This window comes from Rhinatrema bivittatum, chromosome 5, assembly GCF_901001135.1.
Source record: "Rhinatrema bivittatum chromosome 5, aRhiBiv1.1, whole genome shotgun sequence".
NCBI classification, from domain to species: Eukaryota; Metazoa; Chordata; class Amphibia; order Gymnophiona; family Rhinatrematidae; genus Rhinatrema; species Rhinatrema bivittatum.
In genome coordinates, this window is record NC_042619.1 from 376894716 (window position 1) to 376918981 (window position 24266).

Sequence of the window (24266 nt, forward strand, 5' to 3'; positions counted from 1 at the left end):
AATTGAGGCTTGCCCAGCTGCGTGTCAGGGAGACCATCCAGACTCCGCCCACTCCCAGATACCCGAAACAAGTGGGAACCAATCGGTTCCCCTGAAGCCAATGCTTTAAATTTAAACCACAGGATCCCTGACTTACAAGCTGCAAGCAGCACAACGGCCCACAGGCCACAAACGTCTACCCCCCCCCCCCCCCCCCCAATGAACCTGACCTGCCAGGCTTGCATAAGTGAGCCTGGCACCATATTACAAAGACCAGGCAGGTACAGGACCTGCCTGACCTGCTAATCCCTAGATCTGGAAACATGGGAGGCATGGGAGCATGATCAGAGGGGCCTGAAGATGCCTATTTTTTCTTTTGTTTTGGGAGTGGGGATTTGCTTCTTAAATTATTTGTTGGGGGAGGGGAGAGGATATGGGAAATGTACCAAACTGAAAAAACATTAAATGAACTGAAAAAATGAATCCCCCCCCCACTCAAAACGAAAAAATGAACTGAAATGAAAAATTGTGTTCTGCACATCCTTAGTAAATGTCTGTTGTAAAACAGGCCAGAGCTCAGTTGGGCTGATACAATAAATGTGTGCAGAAAACGGGCACTCAGCCACCTTTCCTGGCCAGATGATCTGATAGTTAAATGAGGGGTCACAATAAAAGGAGGTGCTAGGGAGAAATATGCATCCCTAGTGCCTTCTCGGCATTGGGCGCACAGAGGTGGCTGTCAAGTGGGTTGGGAAAAAGCACGCTCAATCTACGAGCATCTGTTTTCTCCCACTGCAAGATAAACACACACGAGATAAACGGCCTGGACCGTGTATCTTGTGTGTTTATTGGATGTCCAGAATTTTCTTTTTTAAAGACTTTTAAAAAAACATAAACATTACTTTCTTTTGTTCCTCCTACTTGTTTTCGCTACAATACTATTGGGAGAATTCACAGAAAGCAGGATTATTTTTTTTCAGTGCGCCCTTGAGCGTGACATACCTTTACGCCAAAATTTGCCATGTTGCAAGGGAGCATTGGCCACGTGGAAAATGTATCAGATCATGGCGATTAGTTAATAGTGCTCATCTACATGAATTTCCATGTGATGAGCACTATTAGCTACGCAGTGATTTGGACGTGTGTTTTGGACACACGAATCCCCATATTGGATTGGGGGTTATGGAAGCACATAAAAGTCGGCAAGTGTTAAGGAAAAAAGGTGAGGTTCTTTTTCTTGTGTAAATGATTAATATTAGGAGCACAAACGCATGTGCACAGCAGATGTCCGCCACTTATTCAGATAAATTTTGACTTAGTTGAATAAGTCTTAAAAAGCACTACTTAGCCAGATAAGTAAGATAGCCAAATAAATCTTCAATTGCTAATTATCTGTCTATTTTAATTATCAGGCTAAGCAGTGCTTATTGTTTTACTTATCCGGCTATCTTATGTAGCCAGATAAGTCTTAAACAGCACTATTTAGCTGGATAAGTTGCCACAGTGCTATTTAGCCAGATATATGTCATCACTTAGGCCTGGATTTATCAAAATCCGATAAGTATTGCATGTGATAGAAAAAGGGGTATGGTTTGTGCTAATTTACAGTTTATCGCAATTTGCATTATTTACCTATGCAAAGAGATGTTAGTATACATTGTGCTAACCTTTTCAGACTTTATGATGTGCTAGACCGAGAGAGTCTAGCCATAATAGCCTCTCCCTAGATTAGGTATTTTTATCCCTATAGTAGGCCCACATAGTAACTCAAGGTGAGGGTTAGGTATTGGTGTAGGGGGTTAGGGGCCACTTTGACATTCAATGTGAGACGTACGAACAGAACAGTGCTCTCATGTGAAGATCAGAGGACCGACGGAGAGAGGAAATTCACTCCAAGATGAGATTTGGGCAATGTTCTCTCAACCTAGCTTGATGGACACTCTACCTGGGTAACATCAAGCTAGGTGGAGAGAACATTGCTCAAATCTCATCTTGGAGTGAGTTTCCTCTCTCTGTCGATCCTCAGATCTTCAGAAGAGACCACTGTTCTGTTCGTATGTCTCACATTGAATGTCAAAGTGGCCCCTATCCCCCTACACCACTACCTAACCCTCACCTCGAGTTACTAGGTGGGCCTACTCTAGTGATACAAATACCTATCTAGGGAAAAGCTATTACAGCTAGTCTCAGTTTCTCTCTCTCTGTTAGCACAATACTTATATACTGACTATGAACATGTTATTAGGTAGATTTGTGTGTATTGTAGTGTTTGTGCATAGCTCAAACTGGTACTATTATTTTATTCTCCCACAAACAAATTTTACAAAAACATATAATATTTCTTTTTTTATTTTATACTCCAGCGGAAAATACAAAGCACACACCAACTATTCTGGATCCCCAAAAGGACACTACAATGGAAGTGGAACTTGGTAATTTTGAGATTTTATTTTATGAAATCGAGTATATCAATTAATCTAAACAAGAGGTAAGAGAGAAACACTTGATAGGTTAAAGACTTGTTCAGTTATCCTGTTCAGTCTGCTACAAATCATTTTATCACTAAGATCTGTTCTTACAGAATAGCTTCAGAAATAATTTCCACATTTGCAAAAATTAGTTTTCAGAATTAAATATCATTGGTCATATTTTCTAAAGTTCTACAATAGGCCCAAAATGAACACAAAACTAAAAACATTATTATTATTATTATTAACTTGATTAATTGCAGTACATTATAAAAGTAAATCAATTAATTTTCCTTCCCTTATTCTGAATCATTTCTAGCTCCTAGCAAAAACATTTGAGTAACACAGATTAGAGAGCGCTGTACTATCATACTTCTATGCCATTGTTCATTTTACGGTATGTGCATATACAAATCTCTATACTAGTAAGTAACTCACTCTGGGGCCGATGCAATACAGTGTGCTCAGCTGAGCAGGTTCTAGAGGCACTACCTAATCCCCTTATGCAATAAGGGGCAGATTTTCAAAGGCTATGCGGGTAACATATGCACGTAACCTGAGAAAATCTGCACCTGCATAGGCTCGGCGGTGCACGCAAGCCCCGGGACGCGCATATGTCCCGGGCCTTAAAAAAAAGGGTGGGGCGGGACCGGGGCAGGGCTACGGTCCGGGGCGTGGCTGGAGGTGTGGCGGTGGTGCGGGGCAGTCTGGGGGCGGGGCCTAGTGCTCCTACACAGCAGCCTGTGCTGGGGCATGGCGCACCGGCAACTGGCCAGCGTGCGCAAGTTACGCCTGCCTTGGGCAGGTGTAACTAATGCAACAAAGGTAGGGGGGTTTAGGTAAGGCTGGGGGGGGGGGGTTAGATAGGGGAAGGGAGGGGGAACGGAAGGAAAGTTCCCTCCGAGGCCGCTCCGATTTCGGAGCGGCCTCGGAGGGAACTCGGAGGGAGGGAACTCGGAGGAAACCCGGAGGGAACCCAGGGAAAGCCACTGGGGCTCCCCTGGGTTCGGCGCGCGCAAGGTGCACAAGTGTGCACCCCCTTGCATGCGCCAACCCCGGATTTTTTAACATGCGTGTGGCTGCACGCATGTTATAAAATCGGGCGTAGATTTGTTTGCGCTGTGCTGCGTGAACAAATCTACGCCCGCGCGTATTTTTTAAGATCTGGCACTAAGGGTATTAGCGCCTCTGCAATGCGCATCTAATGCACAGCGAAAGTAATAGTGCTCATCACATGCAAATGCACGTTGATGAGGCTATTAGCGGTTCACCTGCAATGGAAAAAACAAATGTGTATAAAATGCACATTTTTACGCTAAGAAATTAAAGCCTGCCTTGAGCAGGAGTTAATTTCTGAGCTCTCCCAAAAATTGTACAGAAAAGCAGAAAATACTGCTTTTCTGTATATCTTCCTAAATATTGTTGCGCTATTATGTAGGAAAAACAAAAATGCCCCTAACGCCTCCTTGACAACGCGACCCCTGATTTAAATATTGCATGGCAACCCCAGGAGGGGCACCCGGGGGCGCATTAGGAAAGCGAGTGCTGAAAAGTCAGCGTCCGCTTCCAGCACATTTTAATTGCATCGGTCCCTCTGTTTCTGTGGATGCTTAATTAATGCACTACCAATTAACCTACACACATGGTTGAGGTATCCTGGGCAATAGTAAAATCCGTAGTTTAATGAAAAAGTTGTGTTTTTAAGAAAAGTGGCATCAAGAATAGGTCTGCTCTGTGAATGTTACAGCAGCCACTGTAAAAGTGATTGCTATGCAATTCACTCAGGGTAGATTTTCAAAGATGCGCGAGCTACCCGGCACACATACATGGACGCCCAATTTTATAACATGCGCACGCAGGTGCGAGCATGTTATAAAATTGGGGGTCGGCACGTGCAAGGGGGTGCACACTTGTGCATCCTGAGTGCTGACGCCCGCGGCCTTCCTCAGTTCCCTCCCAGTCCGCTCCAATTTTGGAGCGGACTGGGAGGGAACTTCCCAACCCCCTATATTAATCTCTCTTCCCCTTCCCCTAACCTACCTGCTCCCTAGCCCTAACCTAAAATCTTTATATTTTACCTTTTGTGCCTGCCTAGTGGCAGGCGCAGGTTGCACGCACCGGCACCCTGCCAACATGTGATCCCCCATCATATTGGGAAATGGCCGCTGTGCCGGGCATCTCTAGCCATGCCCTGCCCCACCCCCTCCCTGCCCCTTTCTCAAAGCTGCATTGAGAAGATAGAGCTTGAGGCTGGGCAGGTAATGTGGGAGTTTCCATAGCAACCAGCCCTGATGCCTATGACTCATGTATACATTTTTTTTTAAATATTCGGGAGAAGTAAACTATTGAGGTATATTGTTTGGTGTGTTGGTGTGTTTGTGCTTTTAATAATCAGTAAGACAGCTAATAAACAGAAGTTAGTGTGTTTATTTTATTTTTTTTGTATTTAAAACTTTTATTTCCATTTTTCATGTTCTATTTACTTTTTCAATTAACAGCAGAGTGTTGATGTTTGTTGATTGTGTCTGACTATTATATTATCATGTTTGGTAAGGAGAGGGGAGGGGGATGGGATTGGGAAGGGACAGAAATATACTCTCAAAAATTTTTGGCATAGTTTATTTTGTGTTTATTTTTAAATAGTCAGTCAGTAAGGCAGCTAATAAGAAGTTAGTGTGTTTGTATTTCCTAACCCTCCCTCTCCCACCCTCCCTTAGCTTATTCTTTAATTTATAGGCAGGTGCCACTTTCACACTAAAAAAAAAAAAAAAAAGCCTTTTAACTTCACTTCATGAATTCCCCACACCTTATTGAGAGTTTGATCATTTCCCTGTAGGCTACTACCAGACATATAGTGAATGCACTAATACATTTAAAGTACCCTAATTAGACACATTCCTACTCCCATAGCAACCTAAAACTTAACTAGGAACTGAACAAATCTGAGATTAAGGCAGCAGTCCAGCAGCAAGAGGTAGGCCTCTCAGTCTTTTGCATCGAGTGTCACATGATGATTTTTTTACCCGCCGGTGAGAAGTTGTACATGTGCATCCGATGCAAAGAACTCCTGTCTCAGAGAATGCGTCCAATCTCTGGAGGCTAGAGTGGCAGACCTGAAAGAGCTGAGGCAGACAGAGAGGTATATAGATGAGACCTACAGGGACATAGTAGCCAAATCCCAACTTCACACTGGCAGCTCTGGTGCTGCCTTGGAGGAAAAAGGTCTCATGATTGGAGAGCATCAAACGGGTGCAGCAGGAAAGCATCCTGTAGTAAGGACGTGCTCTCTAGGTAGTGCATTCTCCTCTCGCACCGAGGATATCTCCCAGGGCTACTGCCCAGGAGGGGTTAAGCCAGCAGTCATAGTTGGTGATTCGATTATTAGGAATGGAGACAGCTGGGTGGCTGGTAGGCATGAGGATCGCCTGGTAACATTCCTACCTGGTGCAAAGGTGGCAGACCTTACGCGTCACCTAGATAGGATTATAGACAGTGCTAGGGAGGAACCAGTTGTCATGGTGCATGTGGGCACCAATGACATAGGAAAATGTGGGAGAGAGATTTTGGAAACTAAATTTAAGCTCTTAGGTAGAAAGCTTAAATCCAGAACCCCAGGGTAGCATTCTCTGAAATGCTCCCTGTTCCTGTGCAGGTCCCCAGAGGCAGGCAGAGCTCCGGAGTCTCAATGTGTGGATGAGACGATGGTGCAAGGAAGAGGGATTCAGTTTAATAAGGAACTGGGGAGCCTTTTGGGGAAAGGGGAGACTAACTTTCAAAAAGGAGATAGAGCAGCTTTTCAACTAGAACAAAGGGGAAAGCCAACAGTCGCTCAGCAGCGCATGGTAGGGATGTGAATCGTGTCCTCGATCGTCTTAACGATCGATTTCGGCTGGGAGGGGGAGGGAATCGTATTGTTGCCGTTTGGGGGGGTAAAATATCGTGAAAAATCGTTAAAAATCGTTAAAAATCGAAAAATCGAAAAACCGGCACATTAAAACCCCCTAAAACCCACCCCCGACCCTTTAAATTAAATCCCCCACCCTCCCGAACCCCCACCCCAAATAACTTAAATAACCTGCGGGTCCAGCGGCGGTCCGGAACGGCAGCGGTCCGGAACGGGCTCCTGCTCCTGAATCTTGTCGTCTTCAGCCGGCGCCATTTTCCAAAATGGCGCCGAAAAATGGCGGCGGCCATAGACGAAAAAGATTGGACGGCAGGAGGTCCTTCCGGACCCCCGCTGGACTTTTGGCAAGTCTCGTGGGGGTCAGGAGGCCCCCCACAAGCTGGCCAAAAGTTCCTGGAGGTCCAGCGGGGGTCAGGGAGCGATTTCCCGCCGCGAATCGTTTTCGTACGGAAAATGGCGCCGGCCATACGCGTATGGCCGGCGCCATTTTCCGTACGGAAAATGGCGCCGGCAGGAGATCGACTGCAGGAGGTCGTTCAGCGAGGCGCCGGAACCCTCGCTGAACGACCTCCTGCAGTCGATCTCCTGCCGGCGCCATTTTCCGTACGAAAACGATTCGCGGCGGGAAATCGCTCCCTGACCCCCGCTGGACCTCCAGGAACTTTTGGCCAGCTTGTGGGGGGCCTCCTGACCCCCACGAGACTTGCCAAAAGTCCAGCGGGGGTCCGGAAGGACCTCCTGCCGTCCAATCTTTTTCGTCTATGGCCGCCGCCATTTTTCGGCGCCATTTTGGAAAATGGCGCCGGCTGAAGACGACAAGATTCAGGAGCAGGAGCCCGTTCCGGACCGCTGCCGTTCCGGACCGCCGCTGGACCCGCAGGTTATTTAAGTTATTGGGGGGGGTTCGGGAGGGTGGGGGATTTAATTTAAAGGGTCGGGGGTGGGTTTTAGGGGGTTTTAGTGTGCCGGCTCACGATTCTAACGATTTATAACGATAAATCGTTAGAATCTGTATTGTATTGTGTTCCATAACGGTTTAAGACGATATTAAAATTATCGGACGATAATTTTAATCGTCCTAAAATGATTCACATCCCTAGCGCATGGTTCGGAAGGAGGTATCTTCAAAGGATACTAATGATGCATTAGAATTAGGGCATCCCAAGAGTGAGGTTCCAATAATAAGAAAAGTAGTTCAAGTGCCTGTAATTAAAATCTCACCTGAGCTAAAAGATTCCAATTTATCCTTATCAATTAAAAAGCAGAATGAAAATACAAAAGACACTTTAAAATGTTTATATGCTAATGCCAGAAGTCTAACCAATGTTTATATGCTAATGCCAGAAGGATAACCAATGGGACAGAGCTATACTGGGGTGCAAATTATATCACAATGACAGAGAAGAGCATCTGGGAGGCGGGGGTGGCACTTTATGTCTGGGATGGCATAGAGTCCAACAAGATAAAGATCCTGCATGAGACTAAATGCACAGTCAAATCTTTATGGATAGAAATCTCTGGTGTATTGGGGAAAGAGTATATTGATAGGAGTATACTACCATCCACCTGGCCAAGATGGTGAGACGGAAAATGAAATGTTAAGGGAAATTAAGGAAGCTAACCAAATTGATAGTGCAGTAATAACGGGAGATTTTAATTACCTCAATATTGACTGGGTAAATAGCACATCAGGACATGCTAGAGAGATAAAGTTCCTGGATGGAATAAATGATAGCTTTATGGAGCAATTGGTTCAGGAACTGACGAGAGAGGGAACAATTTTAGATCTAATTCTCAGTGGAACATAGGATTTGGTGAGAGAGGTAATGGTGGTGGGGCTGCTTGGCAATAGTGATCATAATATGATCAAATTTGAATTAATGACTGAAGGGGAACAGTAAGCAAATCCATGTCTCTAGTGCTAAACTTTCAAAAGGAAAACTTTGATAAAATGAGGAAAATAGAAAAAAACTGAAAGGAGCAGTGTGCAAGAGGCATGGATATTTTTAAAAAATACCATCCTAGAAGTACAGTCCAGATGTATTCCATGCATTAAGAAAGGTGGAAGGAAGGCAAAATGATTGCCAGCATGTTTAAAAGATAAGGTAAAAGAGGCTATTTTAGCCAAAAGATCTTCATTCAAAAATTGGAAGAAGGATCCAACTGAAGAAAATAGGATAAAGCATAAGCGTTGGCAAGTTAAAAGTAAGACAATGATAAGACAGACTAAGAGAAAATTTGAAAAGAGTTGGCCATAGAGGCAAAAACTCATAGTTAAAACCTTTTTAAATATATCTGAAGCAGAAAGCCTGCAAGGGGTTAAAGGGCCACTTAGAGAAGATAAGGCCATCGTGGAAAGATTAAACAATTTCTTTGCTTCGGTGTTTACTGAAGAGGATGTTGGTGAGATACCTGTTCCGGGGAAGGTTTTCTTGAGTAATGATTCAGATGGACTGAACCAAATCATGATGAACCTAGAAGATGTGGTAGGCCTGATTGACAAACCAAAGAGCAGTAAATCACCTGGACCAGATGGTATATACCCCAGGGTTCTGAAGAAACTAAAAAATGAAATTTCAGATCTATTAGTAAAAATTTGTAACCTATCATTAAAATCATGCACTGTACCTGAAGACTGGAGGGTGGCTAATGTAACCCCAATATTTAAAAAGGGCTCCGGGGTGATCTAGGAAACTTCAGACTAGTTAGCCTGACTTCTGTGCCAGAAAAATAGTGGCAGGTGTTCTAAAGATTTAAATCACAGAACATATAGAAAGACATGGTTTAATGGAACAAAGTCAGCATGGCTTTACCCAAGGCAAGTCTTGCCTCACAAATCTACTTCACTTTTTTGAAGGCATTAATAAACATGTAGATAAATGTGAACCAGTAGAAGTAGTGTATTTGAATTTTCAGAAGGCATTTGACAAAGTTCCTCATGAGTGGCTTCTAGGAAAAGTAAAAAGTCATAGGATAGGTGGTGATGTCCTTTCGTGGATTACAAACCGGTTAAAAGACAGAAAACAGAGAGTAGGATTAAATGGACAATTTTCTTAGTGGAGGGGGGTGGGCAGTGGAGTGCATCAGGGATCTGTACTGGGATCCGTGCTATTCAATATATTTATAAATGATCTGGAAAGGAATATGAGTGAGGTAATCAAATTTGCAGATGATACAAAATTATTCAGAGTAGTTAAATCACAAGCAGATTGTGATAAATTGCAGGAGGACCTTGTGAGAGTAAAAAATTTGGCATCCAAATGGCAGATGAAATTTAATGTGGATAAGTGCAAGGTGATGCATATAGGGAAAAATAATCCATGCTACAGTTACATGATGTTACTAGCATGGCATATACTTAGTTTTTGGGTTCTTGCCAGGTACTTGTAGCCTGGATTGGCCACTGTTGGAAACAGGATGCTGGTTTGATGGACCCTTGGTCTGTCCCAGTATGGCATAGGGATGTGAATCGTTTTTTGACGATTTAAAATATCGTCCGATATATTTTAAATCGTCAAAAATCGTTAGGGCCACGATACAATACCAATTCCCCCGATTTATCGTTAAAAAATCGTAAATCGGGGGAAGGGGGAGGGCAGGAAAACCGGCACACTAAAACCCCCTAAAACCCACCCCCGACCCTTTAAATTAAATCCCCCACCCTCCCGAACCCCCCCCCAATGCTTTAAATTACCTGGGGATCCAGCGGTGGTCCAGAACGGCGGCGGTCCGGAACGGCCCCCTCAATTGAATCCTGTTGTCTTCAGCCGGCGCCATTTTGCAAAATGGCCGCCGCAAAATGGCGGCGGCCATAGACAAAAACGATTCGACGCAGGAGGTCGTTCCGGACCCCCGCTGGACTTTTGGCAAGTCTTGTGGGGGTCAGGAGGCCCCCCCCAAGCTGGCCAAAAGTTCCTGGGAGTCCAGCGGGGTTCAGGAAGCGATTTCTTGCCGCGAATCGTTTTCCGTACGGAAAATGGCGCCGGCAGGAGATCGACTGCAGGAGGTCATTCAGCGGCGGTCCGGAACCCCCGCTGAACGACCTCCTGCAGTCGATCTCCTGCCGGCGCCATTTTCCGTACGGAAAACAATTCGCGGCAAGAAATCGCTTCCTGAACCCCGCTGGACTCCCAGGAACTTTTGGCCAGCTTTGGGGGGCCTCCTGACCCTCACAAGACTTGCCAAAAGTCCAGCGGGGCTCCGGAACGACCTCCTGCGTCGAATCGTTTTTGTCTATGGCCGCCGCCATTTTGCGGCGGCCATTTTGCAAAATGGCGCCGGCTGAAGACAACAGGATTCAATTGAGGGGGCCGTTCCGGACCACCGCCGTTCTGGACCACCGCTGGATCCCCAGGTAATTTAAAGCATTGGGGGGGTTCGGGAGGGTGGGGGATTTAATTTAAAGGGTCGGGGTGGGTTTTAGGGGGTTTTAGTGTGTCGGCTCACGATTTTAACGATTTTCACGATAGTTTACACACCCAAACGGCAACAATACGATTCCCTCCCCCTCCCAGCCGAAATCGATCGTTAAGACGATCGAGGACACGATTCACATCTCTAGTATGGCATGTTCTTAACCATTACCATTGAGGCCTGTCACTTACAGATACGGCATGTCATGTTCCAACCATTAACTGAGGCTTGTCACTTAAAGCTACAACTTTCCATGTTCCAACCATTCACACTGAGGCCTGTCACGTACAGCAATGGCATGCCATTTTCAAATCCTAACCAGTGAGGCCATTCACTTACAGCTACAGCATGCCATATTCCAACTATTTATAAATACATATAAAGTAAACCTCAAATGGAATTAATTAGGGATGTGAATTGGTACCGGACTCGTTTCCAGTATCCAGTTCAGCTAAAAACCGCGGGAAATCTTTGTTCCCGCGATTCTTACCCATTTTAATCGGCTGTGTTGTGCCGAAAAAAATAAAATACACCCCAACCTTTTAAATGTAATTCTTTCACATCTCCCACCCTCCTGGAGCCCCCCCGGGAGGGTGGGGGATGTGGGAGGGTGGTCCCAGGAGCGATGTCCCGCTCTCGGGCCATCGGTTACCACTAATCAAAATGGTGCCGATGGCCCTTTGCCCTTAGCATGTGACAGGGTATCCGTGCTATTGGCCGGCCCCTGTCACATGGTAGGAGCAATTGATGGTGTGGGCCAATTTCGTGGGGTTTTCCTATCGGGTTCAGGGGCCCTCCCGAATTCTGACGACTTTGAAAATATCTTCCAATATTTTCAATCGTCAGAAAAATGATTCACATCCCTAGAATTAATATCAAATAAGAAAAAAGTGAAAATGCCACTGAAAACCTGTACAAACCAAAGATGTTAGAATGAGGCCTTCATAGAAGCACTCCAAAACCCCATCTATTGGTTAGATGACTGACTTTTCAAATGATGCTATGGATTAATCATAAGGTCTGAGAATGCCTTAATGTCGCTCTACTTTTCACAAAAAATGTATTTGAAGTTTTAGATGCACATAAAAAACACTTATCTTTTAGATGACTTTGTTGAAAGCTTTGGGAGGTCCTCATTGATAATCCTCATTTAGCTGTGCTCGTTAAACTTAACAAATAACCGGGTCTCCCAGGAGAAGGCTCTTAAGTTAAGAGTGTAGTCAGTCAATGCTGCAACGGTGTTCTCCATTCCTTTATTCCAACTATTGGCAGTGATGCCTGTCACTTACAGCTATAGCATGCCATTTTCAAACCTTAACCACTGAGGCCTGTCACTTACTTACAGCTACAGCATGCCATGTTCAAACCAACCATTACCACTGAGGCCTGTCACAGCTGCAGCATGCCATGTTCCAGCCATTACCACTGAGGCCCTAGCCATACATCGCATTACAAACTTACTGAAACACTCTTCAGGATTTTAATATCATTCTTCATCTATGGGACTCACGTTCTTGCCATATCTTGCTCTTGCCATGGTTATCCATTGTTTTGCACACTTGTGGCACCACTTCATGAACCATAACTAATTTCATGGCCCACTAGCAGTTCCTCTGTACTGTGCATTTGGGTACCTACCTACTACCTAGCTATGATGTGTGTGGCTTACTCCAAGACACAAACATATCCTATTGGACGGTGGATCAGCCAGGTGCAGCCATACTTTGACAGAAAGAGTCATCCCCCTCTCTCTATGGTTGTCTGCGTGCTCCAAAGGAATGACTGGTATCTCCCATGCCACTCTACCTTAATGCTATACCCCATATCCTTTACCTTCAGATCCTTGTGCAGCTCGGCCTTGCTGCCATACACAGATTTTACACCTAATTTTCTTTCTGCCTGTATCTTCCTGGCATACTCCAGCTCTTATACTTTGAGGATTTCTTGCCAATCTGGGGTGCTGCTGTGCACCTTTTCCATGCTTTTGAATTCTTAATCTTGATACCTCTCTTTCTGATTCTTGGTCCCTTTATCTGTAGGATGGGATTTTTTAATGCCACATTTTCTGCTCCATTCCCCCTTCATTTTGCCTTAGGGCCCTGATGCCACTTTTGGTGACAATTTGACTCTCGTGATGCCATCAGCTGTTCATGTCACTATTGCTGGGCAGCCATCCTCTTTCTAAACCTTGAGTTGTTCTTCCTCCTCTTACTGCTTCTTTGCTTCACTTGCATTGCATTAGAGAACTTCTGCCAATCCTGTAAGCCTGGCACCCCTTTGCGAATCTTTAGATTACTTTATGCTACTTTTTTTATGCCACTTTTCCACATTCTAAAATACTGTGCAGCTCTTTCCCTCTTTTGATGATTTCTTCTCCCAAATTTCATTACAATTGATATAAAAAAAATCACTATTCTAGAGCCTAGTATAGACTGTAATAATTCTCCCATATGCTTTAATGGAAAACGAATAGAACTAATGAAACGAATAAACACATTTTTTTATATGTCTCAACGAACCAAATGAACAAACTGAAACAACATTTTTTGTTCTGCATATCCCTATTGTGTAGCATCTCAGATTACAAGCCAGGGTGGTCCCCGGCTAGAGCAATTAATGGGCAAGGCCTTGTGATCCAAACAGGCCTTGAAGCCAGAGACCGGTGCAGCTGGAGCAGCCAGGACAGGGTGTGTTGTCTCAATGGCTCCTGATAACTGCTCTTGGATCATGGGCTGGCATAGGACCCCCCCGAATGTGGGTGTGGGGGGAGGGCATAATGTCATTGGGAAGCTCAGCACCTGATACCTGTAATTTTTCTATTTGTTAATAATAGTGTGACCATTTACATTTCCAAATCAAATTATGGTCAGTGTTGATCCGTGAGTATGTATGTTTGAATAAGTTGGGGTGAGGTGGGGAATACTTGGGGGGAATGGTACTGGATACCTCTGTTAATATTGTTCATATTTTAAAAGCAGATCACATCAGTAGACGTTATTGTCAGCTAAAATGCATTGTTGCTTTAATATAAAATGTACTGTTAATATGAAATCATATATTAGAGATGTGCATGACTTTTAAATGAATAAGGAATTCAAATTGAAAATGGCAAATTTTTTTCATTATAGTAAAATCCAAAACTTTGGCTCCAAAAAAAATCCCCAAATTTTCATTTGTATTTGTTTCAGAAAATAGCACATGCTATTTGCAAGTAGTGTACTTTCTGCAAGCCGTATGTGCGCCAAAACCAAGAGATATGCACGTTTCTTGGATCTGCATACATTGCGTGGATTTTAAAAGGCCTGCGACAATGCAGGTATCTTCAGTTACACGCACAAAAAATTCGGAGGGGAAAAGGGGCGGGGCACGGGCATGGTATGAGCGGGCCGTGTCTGAGGCATGAATTCTGCACATAAGTATTTACGTACATAAGCACCCATTGGGGTCCCCAACTACATAACTACTTCTGCTATGGGTGGAGTATAAGGAATAAAATAAAAAAAAATTTAGATTAGTTAGTGAGGTTTAGGTGGTCTAGGCTAACAGGGTAAAAGGTAGGCAAATTTACAGGGAGGGGTAGGAAGGCCAGTTGGTTAACTGGGCAAACTGGGAATAAACTGGGAAAATGGAGTCTAGCGTTGGCGCGCATATCTACTGAAATCCCCCCCCACTTACACGGTCCAGGAGGCATTTGCAGGCACATGCGCATGTCCATATAAACTGGGATGCGCATGTATGAGCATCCAGGCTATATGCATACGTTATAAAAAGGACATAAGTGCATGCTAGAAAACATGTGCATGCGGCTCTTAAAATGTACCTCTCTATTTTCTGAAACAAATATAAAAATAAAATAAAACAAAACAAAACGTCCAAAAAAAGTAAGAATATGAACAAAACTATTTGGCCACACATTCGATATTATAATTATAGTAAACCTAACAGCTGAACAGTGTGATTTGTCAAATCGATTCATGTGAACAAGAACATTTTATTATATTGTAATCTCATGATATATGAGAAGTTCCTTCTTTCTTTCCATTGTTTTATCAGGAAAACCTCATGAAATATCATGCAAAGTGTCCTTTGGGTTTGAAATTAATTATTCTCCTCGGATTAAATGGCTAAGCACCATTCGTGAATCCAAAGGTGGTCGACTGGAACAGAAGTCAAAACGGTAGGTGAAAGAAAAATAGAGATACGTGCAGTGCAAGCAAGATTAAGGGTCCTCAGAGATTTAAACTGCTTTCCACAAAATTCCTGAGCCATGCAAATGGCTGAATATTTGGAGATATTCAGGCCTCCGTAATTTTTCTCTTGATACAAAAAAGATATTTGTGCCAGTTCAAGGGATATTTTACTTTGTTTTGTGATTTATTCCTGTACATGATACAAGCCACCATGAATTTCTCTTTTGACTACAGACCACCTTTTAATATTGACACAACTCAAACACATTTAGAACAACAGCTGCCCTTTATAGATAATTCAACTATAGAGAAAGCAACACATTTGTGGCTTTTAATCATATAACAAATAGTGGCCGATTCAAATCCGGTAAGAACAAAACACATCAAAGGAAAAAAAAGAACAAATCCTTGTATAACACTGCGATCAAAGACATGAAACAAAAACAGGACTAAAGAAAGGGCATGGAGAAAGAATAAATGCACCTTAACTCTTTCAAACTATTGGATAATGTTAGCTCAATACAAGAAGTTAATAAATAAGACAAAGAAGGAATACTACAGCAAAAAAATTGAAAGATTTGCAGGAAATCCAAAAACATTATTCGAAATAGTTAACAAATTAACCACAGATTCAATTCAGTCAGAGATATTCCAATCAAAACTTAAGCCAAGAATTAGCGGTATTCTTCAAAGATAAAATTGAGCTGATAACTTCTAGTTTTGACAAGTGCTCTACCCAAGAAGTTAAAATGAATAAATATGGCTTACCCAAATTGACTGACTAAAGAAATTTCAATAGATATGTAAACTAATCCGGAACTTAAATCCAGCACAACATCCTTTAGATATGATCCCTATTTCAACATTAAAACAGATGGAACAAACTATTGCCCCAACAACAATGATGATTACCAACCTATCATTGACAGCGTCCTACCAACAGTGTTATGCTCAGGCTTGTGAACCCTTAGCCAACGGGAGGATGGTATACCTTTCGGAGGATCCGTAGGTTCTCTCGTCGGGTGGCGAGGCAGGGCAGAAGACGGGGCCAGCTGACCCTTGGCACTGGAGACTGAGGCGACTGCAGAGGCGGATGAAGACGAGAAGAGATGCTGTGTCTTCACCACTGGAAGTCTGTGGTCCCCCCAGGAGGAGCCTGTAGGGACCCAGACTGCTGGGACTTAGGCGGACCTTTGAGAGGTCAGGGTGTCGGTGCAAGGGCTGACTGGAGCTTCGCCCTGGAAGCACGCGGTTCCCCCGGGAGGAGCACATAGGAACCTGGGCCACTGGGACTTAGGCGGGCCCTTGGAGACGGTAGTCAAGAAGGAGTCCTAGGTTGAGTGCCAGATGGTCGTCGCTCACCAGTCCGAGGTCACACATCAAAGGATCGCCACTTGCCAGTCCAAAGTCACACACCAGAGAATTACCATTTGCCAATCCGAAGTCGTACACCAGAGAATCCTCGTAAGCCAATCCGAAGTCAGGATCCGGGAACACCAAGACGAAACAGGAACAGGATCCAAAGCTCAAGGAACTCACCGAAGCAAGCAGACCAGACAGCACTGGAGGACGTTGCCAAGTCACTGGATGAGCAGAGGAAGCTTCCTTTTATACTTCCCCTGCCTAGGCTGATCAGGAACAGGTGAAGCCAGTTAAAGGGATTAGGTCCCTTTAAATCTGAAGAGGAGGTGCGGCCTCGTGCCTAAGGATGGCGGCAACCATCTTGGATTTTCCCCCGTGGAGGAGAGACGCCGCTGGACGCCGCGAGGGGAGAGCAGGACGGCTCCCCCTGCAGCGAGCAGCACCAGAGGCCGCACTGGAGCGATGGCCCAAATCAGAGCCCTCCCCCAGGGCTCCCGCAGCGAGGGAACACCACGGACACGGTAGGGGGCCGCGGTCGTGGGGCGCCATGGCCACGGAACACAACAAACAGAGTTAAAATGAGCAATAATAAAACCCATTCTGGAAAAAAAAAAGATACAGACAACAAAGTTCCAAGAAATTATAGACCAATTTCAAATCTCCCATTACTTGCAAAAATTATTGAAAAAGTAGTCTTAAAGCAACTAAATGACCATCTTGAAAGCAATGAAATCCTTTATCCAGCACAATTCGGCTTTCGAAAAAATCTAAGCACTAAACATTAGGGATGTGAATCGTTTTTTGACGATTTAAAATATCGTCTGATATATTTTAAATCGTCAAAAATCGTTAGGGCCACGATACAATACCAATTCCCCCGATTTATCGTTAAAAAATCATAAATCGGGGGAAGGGGGAGGGCAGGAAAACCGGCACACTAAAACCCCCTAAAACCCACCCCCGACCCTTTAAATTAAATCCCCCACCCTCCCGAACCCCCCCCCCAAATGCTTTAAATTACCTGGGGATCCAGCGGTGGTCCAGAACTGGCGGCGGTCCGGAACGGCCCCCTCAATTGAATCCTTTTGTCTTCAGCCGGCGCCATTTTGCAAAATGGCCGCCGCAAAATGGCGGCGGCCATAGACAAAAACGATTCGATGCAGGAGGTCGTTCCGGACCCCTGCTGGACTTTTGGCAAGTCTTGTGGGGGTCAGGAGGCCCCCCCAAGCTGGCCAAAAGTTTCTGGGAGTCCAGCGGGGTTCAGGAAGCGATTTCTTGCCGCGAATCGTTTTCCGTACGGAAAATGGCGCCGGCAGGAGATCGACTGCAGGAGGTCATTCAGCAGCGGTCCGGAACCCCCGCTTTTTCAACAGATATTCAATGATGGTAACAGTAATGATGAAACAAAAAAATGCTGATAAATGCAAAGAGAAGCTCAGTCAGACTTAGGGCCTCATTTTCTAAAGTATCGCAGGCCTGCGATACTTTAGGTAATGAGGGGCGGGGGCTGAAATGTGGGGGCAGTCCTGCGCAACCGGCAGCAATCGCACCGCCGCGGTGCAATCGCTTCCGGTTTTGCACCCAATAGCTCCACCATAGAAGGTGTAGCTCTTGGACGCGAAAAGGCCCTTACCTTTTCGTCATCCACGGCGCCTTCGCATAGTCGGCCCTGGTGACGCCCCGACTCCTCCTCTTCCGGGGCCGACTCCGCCCCCATCTTGGTATCGCGTGTGATCCATCTGGTAAATGACCCCCATAGTGTTATATGTTATTGTTTTATTTGTCTTTGTTTATTAGGCCATTTTTTACAAACTGCAATGAAACTTTTAATTTTAGTATTGTTGATACATTGTATATAATTAAGATTTGTTTTAAGTGTTTTATGAAACTATGTAAACCAATATGACGTTCTTGACCAAAGACCGGTATAGAAATTTTAATACATAAATAAATATTTTGCACCCGTGTGAATTTCTCAAAACAGATTCCTACGTAAATGATTAATTGGCATTTTAACCCCTTTTTTTTTTTTTTTAAATAATTTCAGCAAGTGATAACTGCTGTATTTTTAGAACTGACCATTCTCATTAACTTTATGGACTAAAATAAAATTCTCCTTTGATATGGGGGTTCCTAATATCACAAACATTTATGAATCAACTACTCCAGATCTCAAAATGGGAAAGGAAAGGTTTTTCCATTTAATATGATGAGGGCTGATTTGAGGAGACACCCCTTGATTAAACAAAAGATTGGTTAGGAAGGAATGCCCCGTGAATACTAACATTATGGGGCAGATTTTAAAACCTGCGTGCGGGTGCAGATTTGTTCGCGCAACCTGGCGCGAACAAATCTACGCCCGATTTTATAACATGAGCCCACCTCACCTTCCCCTCCCTTCCCCTACCTAACCCGCCCCCCAGCCCTACCTAGAACCCCCCTTACCTTTGTTGAAGAAGATAGGCTCGGCGTGCGCAGGGCAGGCAGGGGCAGCTTTTCAGGGGTTACGCGCATATCTTACGCGTGTAACCCTTTGAAAATCTGCCCCTATGTGTACATGAGACGGCTAAAGCTGTCAGTCATGCCCTTCTTACAAAGCAGGAGCCTTGATTCTACCTGAGATGAACAAGTGATGTTTATTTGAAAGAATGCTTGCCAGTTACATAATTATGATTGAATGTAAGCCAGTGTTTCTGCAATATAAAGTTAATAAGCAAGAATAAGAATGCGATGTCGTACGGTATCTTGTTATATCATGAAAATCAAATTTATGTAAAGAAAACTAAAAAGGTAGAGAATTATTAGGTCAATGAGCATTTGCAAACACTTGTGAGCTTAATAGAGTTATTGGAACCCCCTGACCAAATAATTTCCTTTTAACAACTAAATTGTAAACCCAGTGAAAATGTTCTTTTTTTCTTTTAGTGTTCAATCAAAGCAATTATATGGTGAAACTTATCTTCACGTAGCAAAACTGAATGAAGTCACTGAAGAGGACCTCCGTGATATATTTACTTGTCATGCTCAGAATTCGGTTGGAAACTCTACTGTGGCTCTAAAACTAGAACAAAAGAAAACAGGTAAAGCACAGGAAATATCACCTACGGTGTATACAAAGTCATTCCTGGAATTAAGATCAAGCCTCCTCCCTTTCCTCTCTGGCCTACTGTCAATGTTCTCTTTTGATTATGTGCTCTGCTGTTAAGTAGGTCAGAAAGTTTGACTGTCTTTAGAATCTGCCATCACACTCCTTGGGAATGTGTTGTTAGTGACCTATTAACCCATTTGAGACGTTACTAATGCTGATGAGAAGAGAACATTTCAAGCCATCTAAATTGTGCAAACGCTATCATAATTTTCAGATAGCTTTCCTCGAATCCGAAACATTTTTGTAACTTTATAATTTTGAAATCATTGCATAATATTGACGAAGAATATCAGCATCTTTATTTTTTTTTAAAGTTCACAATTTTCTATTAAATGTTTGCATTAAAGTATGAAATAAACCAAAGTAATCAGAAAAAGAAAACAAAGACAATTCAAATGCAAACAGAACTATGGATTTCCATATAACAATCTTAAAGGAAATATCTTCACTTATATGCACTATTTTTATTGTACATAGCCAGATTCCCGAAAGTTTTAAATAATGTCACAGTACAACCGCAGATATGAAAATATTCCCAAGTCCCTGTCACAGATTCAACATTTATTGCTACCCATGGGTTTGATCTACCAAGGCTTTTCTCCCATTCTGTGTCTACTGTCTATGGGAAAAACATTTAGTAAATGAGGCTCCATATTTGTTATCTGAAACACTTTTAACAGTATCCAAATGACTCTGTGAGCTATAAAATACAGTGACTGAGTCAGTGACGTTTTCATTCAGTTTCTCCAAACCTCTTTCCAATTCTGAAAATTCAGAGTATCCCCTAAATCTTTTATTCTTCTCACAATAATATCCAGATAACTGGCAGGCATCTGCTCTGCGCGTGGATTTGTGCTCCTAATTTAAATCAATTACACGAGGAAAGGTAACTCGCATATTTTCTTTAACACTTGGTTTTTATGTGTATAAATGATCAAGTTTTATAACATGCGCGCAGGAAGGAAATTACTGGTTAAACCAATTAGTCCACCAGTTTGCCCAGTCATCAAGACCCCCTTGGTTCTTTAGCCTACTCCCCTCCCCAGTTTACCCAGATCCCTTACCCAGTCTATATTTGTCTATAAAGAATTTGACTTACACCTGATAATTAATGGCTGTAAATATGCGCAAGGTAACAGCCTCATATGTGTCGTGTTCACAGGTTTCAAAATAGCATCTTATGTGTGTAAATGTTGGCGCTGCCCCAGAATGCCCCTGCCCCATCTCTTCTACCCCTTTTAGATCTGAGAAAATGTTTATAAAATAGTACCTACGCAAATATGTGCTACTTGCACACCCATGTTCATTCTTGACATTCAGCTCTTTTAAAATTCGCCTTTCAATTCTGGTGGCGTTCACACATAAGTCACTTTTAAAATAGCTCATTATGCATGTACGTGCAAACCATGCCCCAATGCATCCCTAACAGGCCCCCTTTTTTTGCATGAACTTTTACTTGTGAAGGCTCATATGTACGTGACCCCTTTATAAAACCCCCTTTATAAAACACAGATTGCATGCAGATGCATCACAAACATGCGTGTCGGTGCATTTTTGTGCATGTAAGCTTTTAAAAATTCACCTGTTTGCCAATACTGTTTGAACCTGCATTTACGTGAGCAACTCTGTGGCTCTATGTGCCTGATGCCAGCCTCTGATGGGATAAACTGATTCAAGGCTGGACAGGGCACTTTTTCCCCTTACATCACAGACATGGCATACAGGAAATCTGTAGATGCCCTAGGATTCATGATCAGCCACCATTAAGTGCTGTCTTCTTGGAACCGCATTCTCTGATGGTCCATGTGGGAGCTTTGGGTTATTGCAAAACATGAAAGACAAATAGAGAGGTAGATGAACCCCACAAAAAATATGAAAGAAGAGTGGTACACAAAAAGATAAATAGATAATAAAATATATGAATAAATAAATATCTAAAAATAGTGATAACTAATTAAATTTAATATCAATAACAGCATATTTACAATAAAATCAAACATAAAATTAACACAATGATGGATCCAATATACCTGACATGGCCATGTTTTGACATCTGCTTCAGGGGTATTATATAATTGATTGCCCTTATTCCCTCCTAGCTAAGAGGAGAAGAGGCTGACCACTGGAACATAAATGAGCTAAAAATTCACAAACCTAAAAACAGCTGTAAAAATTACAAGGCACCCTAAGAAGCTCCAGAAATGGTAAAATGAATATTCTTCTTTATTTGCGTACAGAAATCACAGCTCGCAGTGAATAGTCTTGCAGCACTGCACCAAAGAATGAACCAATTTGTTCATTTACCATTTCTCGTGCCTCTTAGGGTACCTTGCAATGTTTAACAGCTGTGTTTAGGTTTGCGATTTTTAATAGGGATGTGAATCGTTTTTTAACGATTTAAATTATCGTCCGATATTTTTAATATCGTCATTAATCATTAAAGAGTGCGATACAATAGAAATTCCCCCGATTTATCGTAAAAAAATCGTTAATCGTGTCAGTGCGCACTAACAGGAAGTTAGTCGCACTAACAGAAAATGATACAATTTGACACTTTTCAGTTCAGTTAAGGTCAGTTAGGAATGAATATGTATTCCTATTGGCTGCCCTCTTATTTATTGATGTTACCAAGGTTCCCACTGAAGTGATGGTTTAATATATGGGGGATGGGAAATGGAAACGGTTGGTAGCTTGACAAAGGGAAGGGAAAGGGGAGGTGAAGGGCAAAGCAGTCCCACTCCCTGGTCTCTGAAGGACAGATCTCTTCAGAAAATCAGAGCTGCTGAATGCAGGGGCTGTCTCCCCCTTCACATCTCTCTTCCCCCCCCCCCCCCCCCCATTCACTGTGCTCAAGTTTGCAGTTCCTGTGTTAAACTAAACTTTTTTTTTCACTAGACTAGAATAAAATAAAATGAAGTACTTTGTGTATTAAACTAAAGAAACTTTACATAACATGAAATTAAGTACTTCTCTATATTCTACTTTAGTGAAACAAAACATTTAATAAAGAAACTTGCAACCTGAGCTTCAAAACATTAACATACTATAGAAAAACTAAACAAAAAACTTTATTATTAATTTATTATATTTACAGTAGTTAAATTTAAAGAGCAGGCTGAGGCTAGACTGGCTACTGGCTAGTGGCTACTGCTGGCACTGTCACTGCTGCAGCCTGCTAGCACTTTTTTTCTCTTTCTGGCTAGTGCGTGCTATATCTGGTAGCAAAATGGCCACTGGGGTCAGCACCAAGCATGCGCGGCTTAGTGTGCACCTCTAGCTAACGAACATTTCCTCAAATGTTACTTTTAAACCATTAACTATTTTTTTATAGTGTGCACTAACTCGCGTTAGTGCGCACTATTCAGAAAAATGATTTTTTTGCAAACAAATCATGCCGATCAGATTTATTTCTCCCCCCAGCCGATCCAGATCGTTAAAACGATCGGGCACATGATTCACATCCCTAATTTTTAAGCTTGTATATGGTTCAGTGGTCAGACTGTTATTTATTCATATATTTTATTACCTATGTATCTTTTTGTGTACCATTCTTGTTGTTATCTTATTGCAAATAATGCCACTCCATGAGTCTTTTTTCAGGCGCAAGGCTTGGGACCCATGAGGTGGTACCACCTTGAAGCCTAGCCCCACATGGTGGACCATCACCTGTTACTACAGCAGATGGTTGAACTGCAAATTGTTGGCAGAGTTCTTTCATGGTTTGCTTCTTACCTGTCTGACTGATTTTATCAGGTCAATTTGGCTAATAAGCTATCTGTCAAGATTGCTCAAATGTGGTCTACCTCAGGATGCTATGTTAGCTCTTCTACATTTTTTTAAATTTTTTATTTATGCAAATTTTCAAAAATACAAACAAGCATACATTTGTGTGGGAAAAGGAAAACAAGATGGAAATTAACATGGTAATTCGTACAGGAAACTAATAAAAAATCTTAAATTCCAATAGTCCTCCAAAAAGGGGAGGTCTAATTACACGATATAAGTTAAATATGACAAAAGAAAATGCAATGGATTATCAGAGGAGTACTGTTTTAAAGCAAGATACTCAAAGGACTAAGGAGGAAAATCCGAAGAAGGGGCTTTCATCGGAGACTGTGGAATTACCTTATCACTAAGAAAGATTGATAACTGAGATGACAAGAGAAAAACAAATGAGACACCTTTAAATTTAACGACATTTGAAGGACATTTTAAGAAAAATAAGGCCAATATCTGCAAGACTCTAGGTCTCATATGAAGAAACTGTTTTCTTTCCTTTTGGGTTTACTTGGAGGCATTGGGAGTTGGGAAATACGCAAACATTGAGATGAAAAAAGAAATCTGAGCGGTTTGAGATACAAACGGAGTAGTGCCCAGTCCCAGTCAGGTTCCAAAAACAAATGTAACAAGCATGGTGACGGATTCAGTTAAAGCAGAATCTGATGCTTCCAAGAATTGAGAGAGTTCAAAATTAGCGGGTCCCAAAGGATCCATATTCTGTGTGCCCTGTGTACCCCTTTTTTATAGAAGGTAAACAGTAAGACATTGAAACAGGAGGGACCGCTTGTTCAGGAACTTTTAACATTTCAATCAAGTGTTTCTTGAACATATCCTTAGCTGTATATTGTGGAAGTTTAGGAAAATTAATGAATCTTACCACGTATCACATTTTCCATATTTTCCATCTTATATTGCAGACTCTGATTTTTCTTTAATAAAGTTTCTTGGGCATTTTTTGAACCCTGAATATCAACTTTAACAGCGTCCACAGATTGTATAACAGAAGGATTAGAAGCTTCTAA

The 24266-nt window shown here is 42.8% G+C and overlaps 1 protein-coding gene across 1 annotated transcript in view; it reads left to right on the forward strand.

Moving 5' to 3' along the window:
* Positions 1 to 24266, forward strand: part of IL18RAP (interleukin 18 receptor accessory protein) — a 120579-nt gene that overhangs the window by 49677 nt on the left and 46636 nt on the right. The window contains exons 7-9 of the mRNA XM_029604832.1: positions 2343 to 2411; positions 14818 to 14941; positions 19242 to 19396. Of these exons, the coding sequence (XP_029460692.1) occupies positions 2343 to 2411; positions 14818 to 14941; positions 19242 to 19396 (348 nt within the window). The remainder of the gene's footprint in view (positions 1 to 2342; positions 2412 to 14817; positions 14942 to 19241; positions 19397 to 24266) is intronic.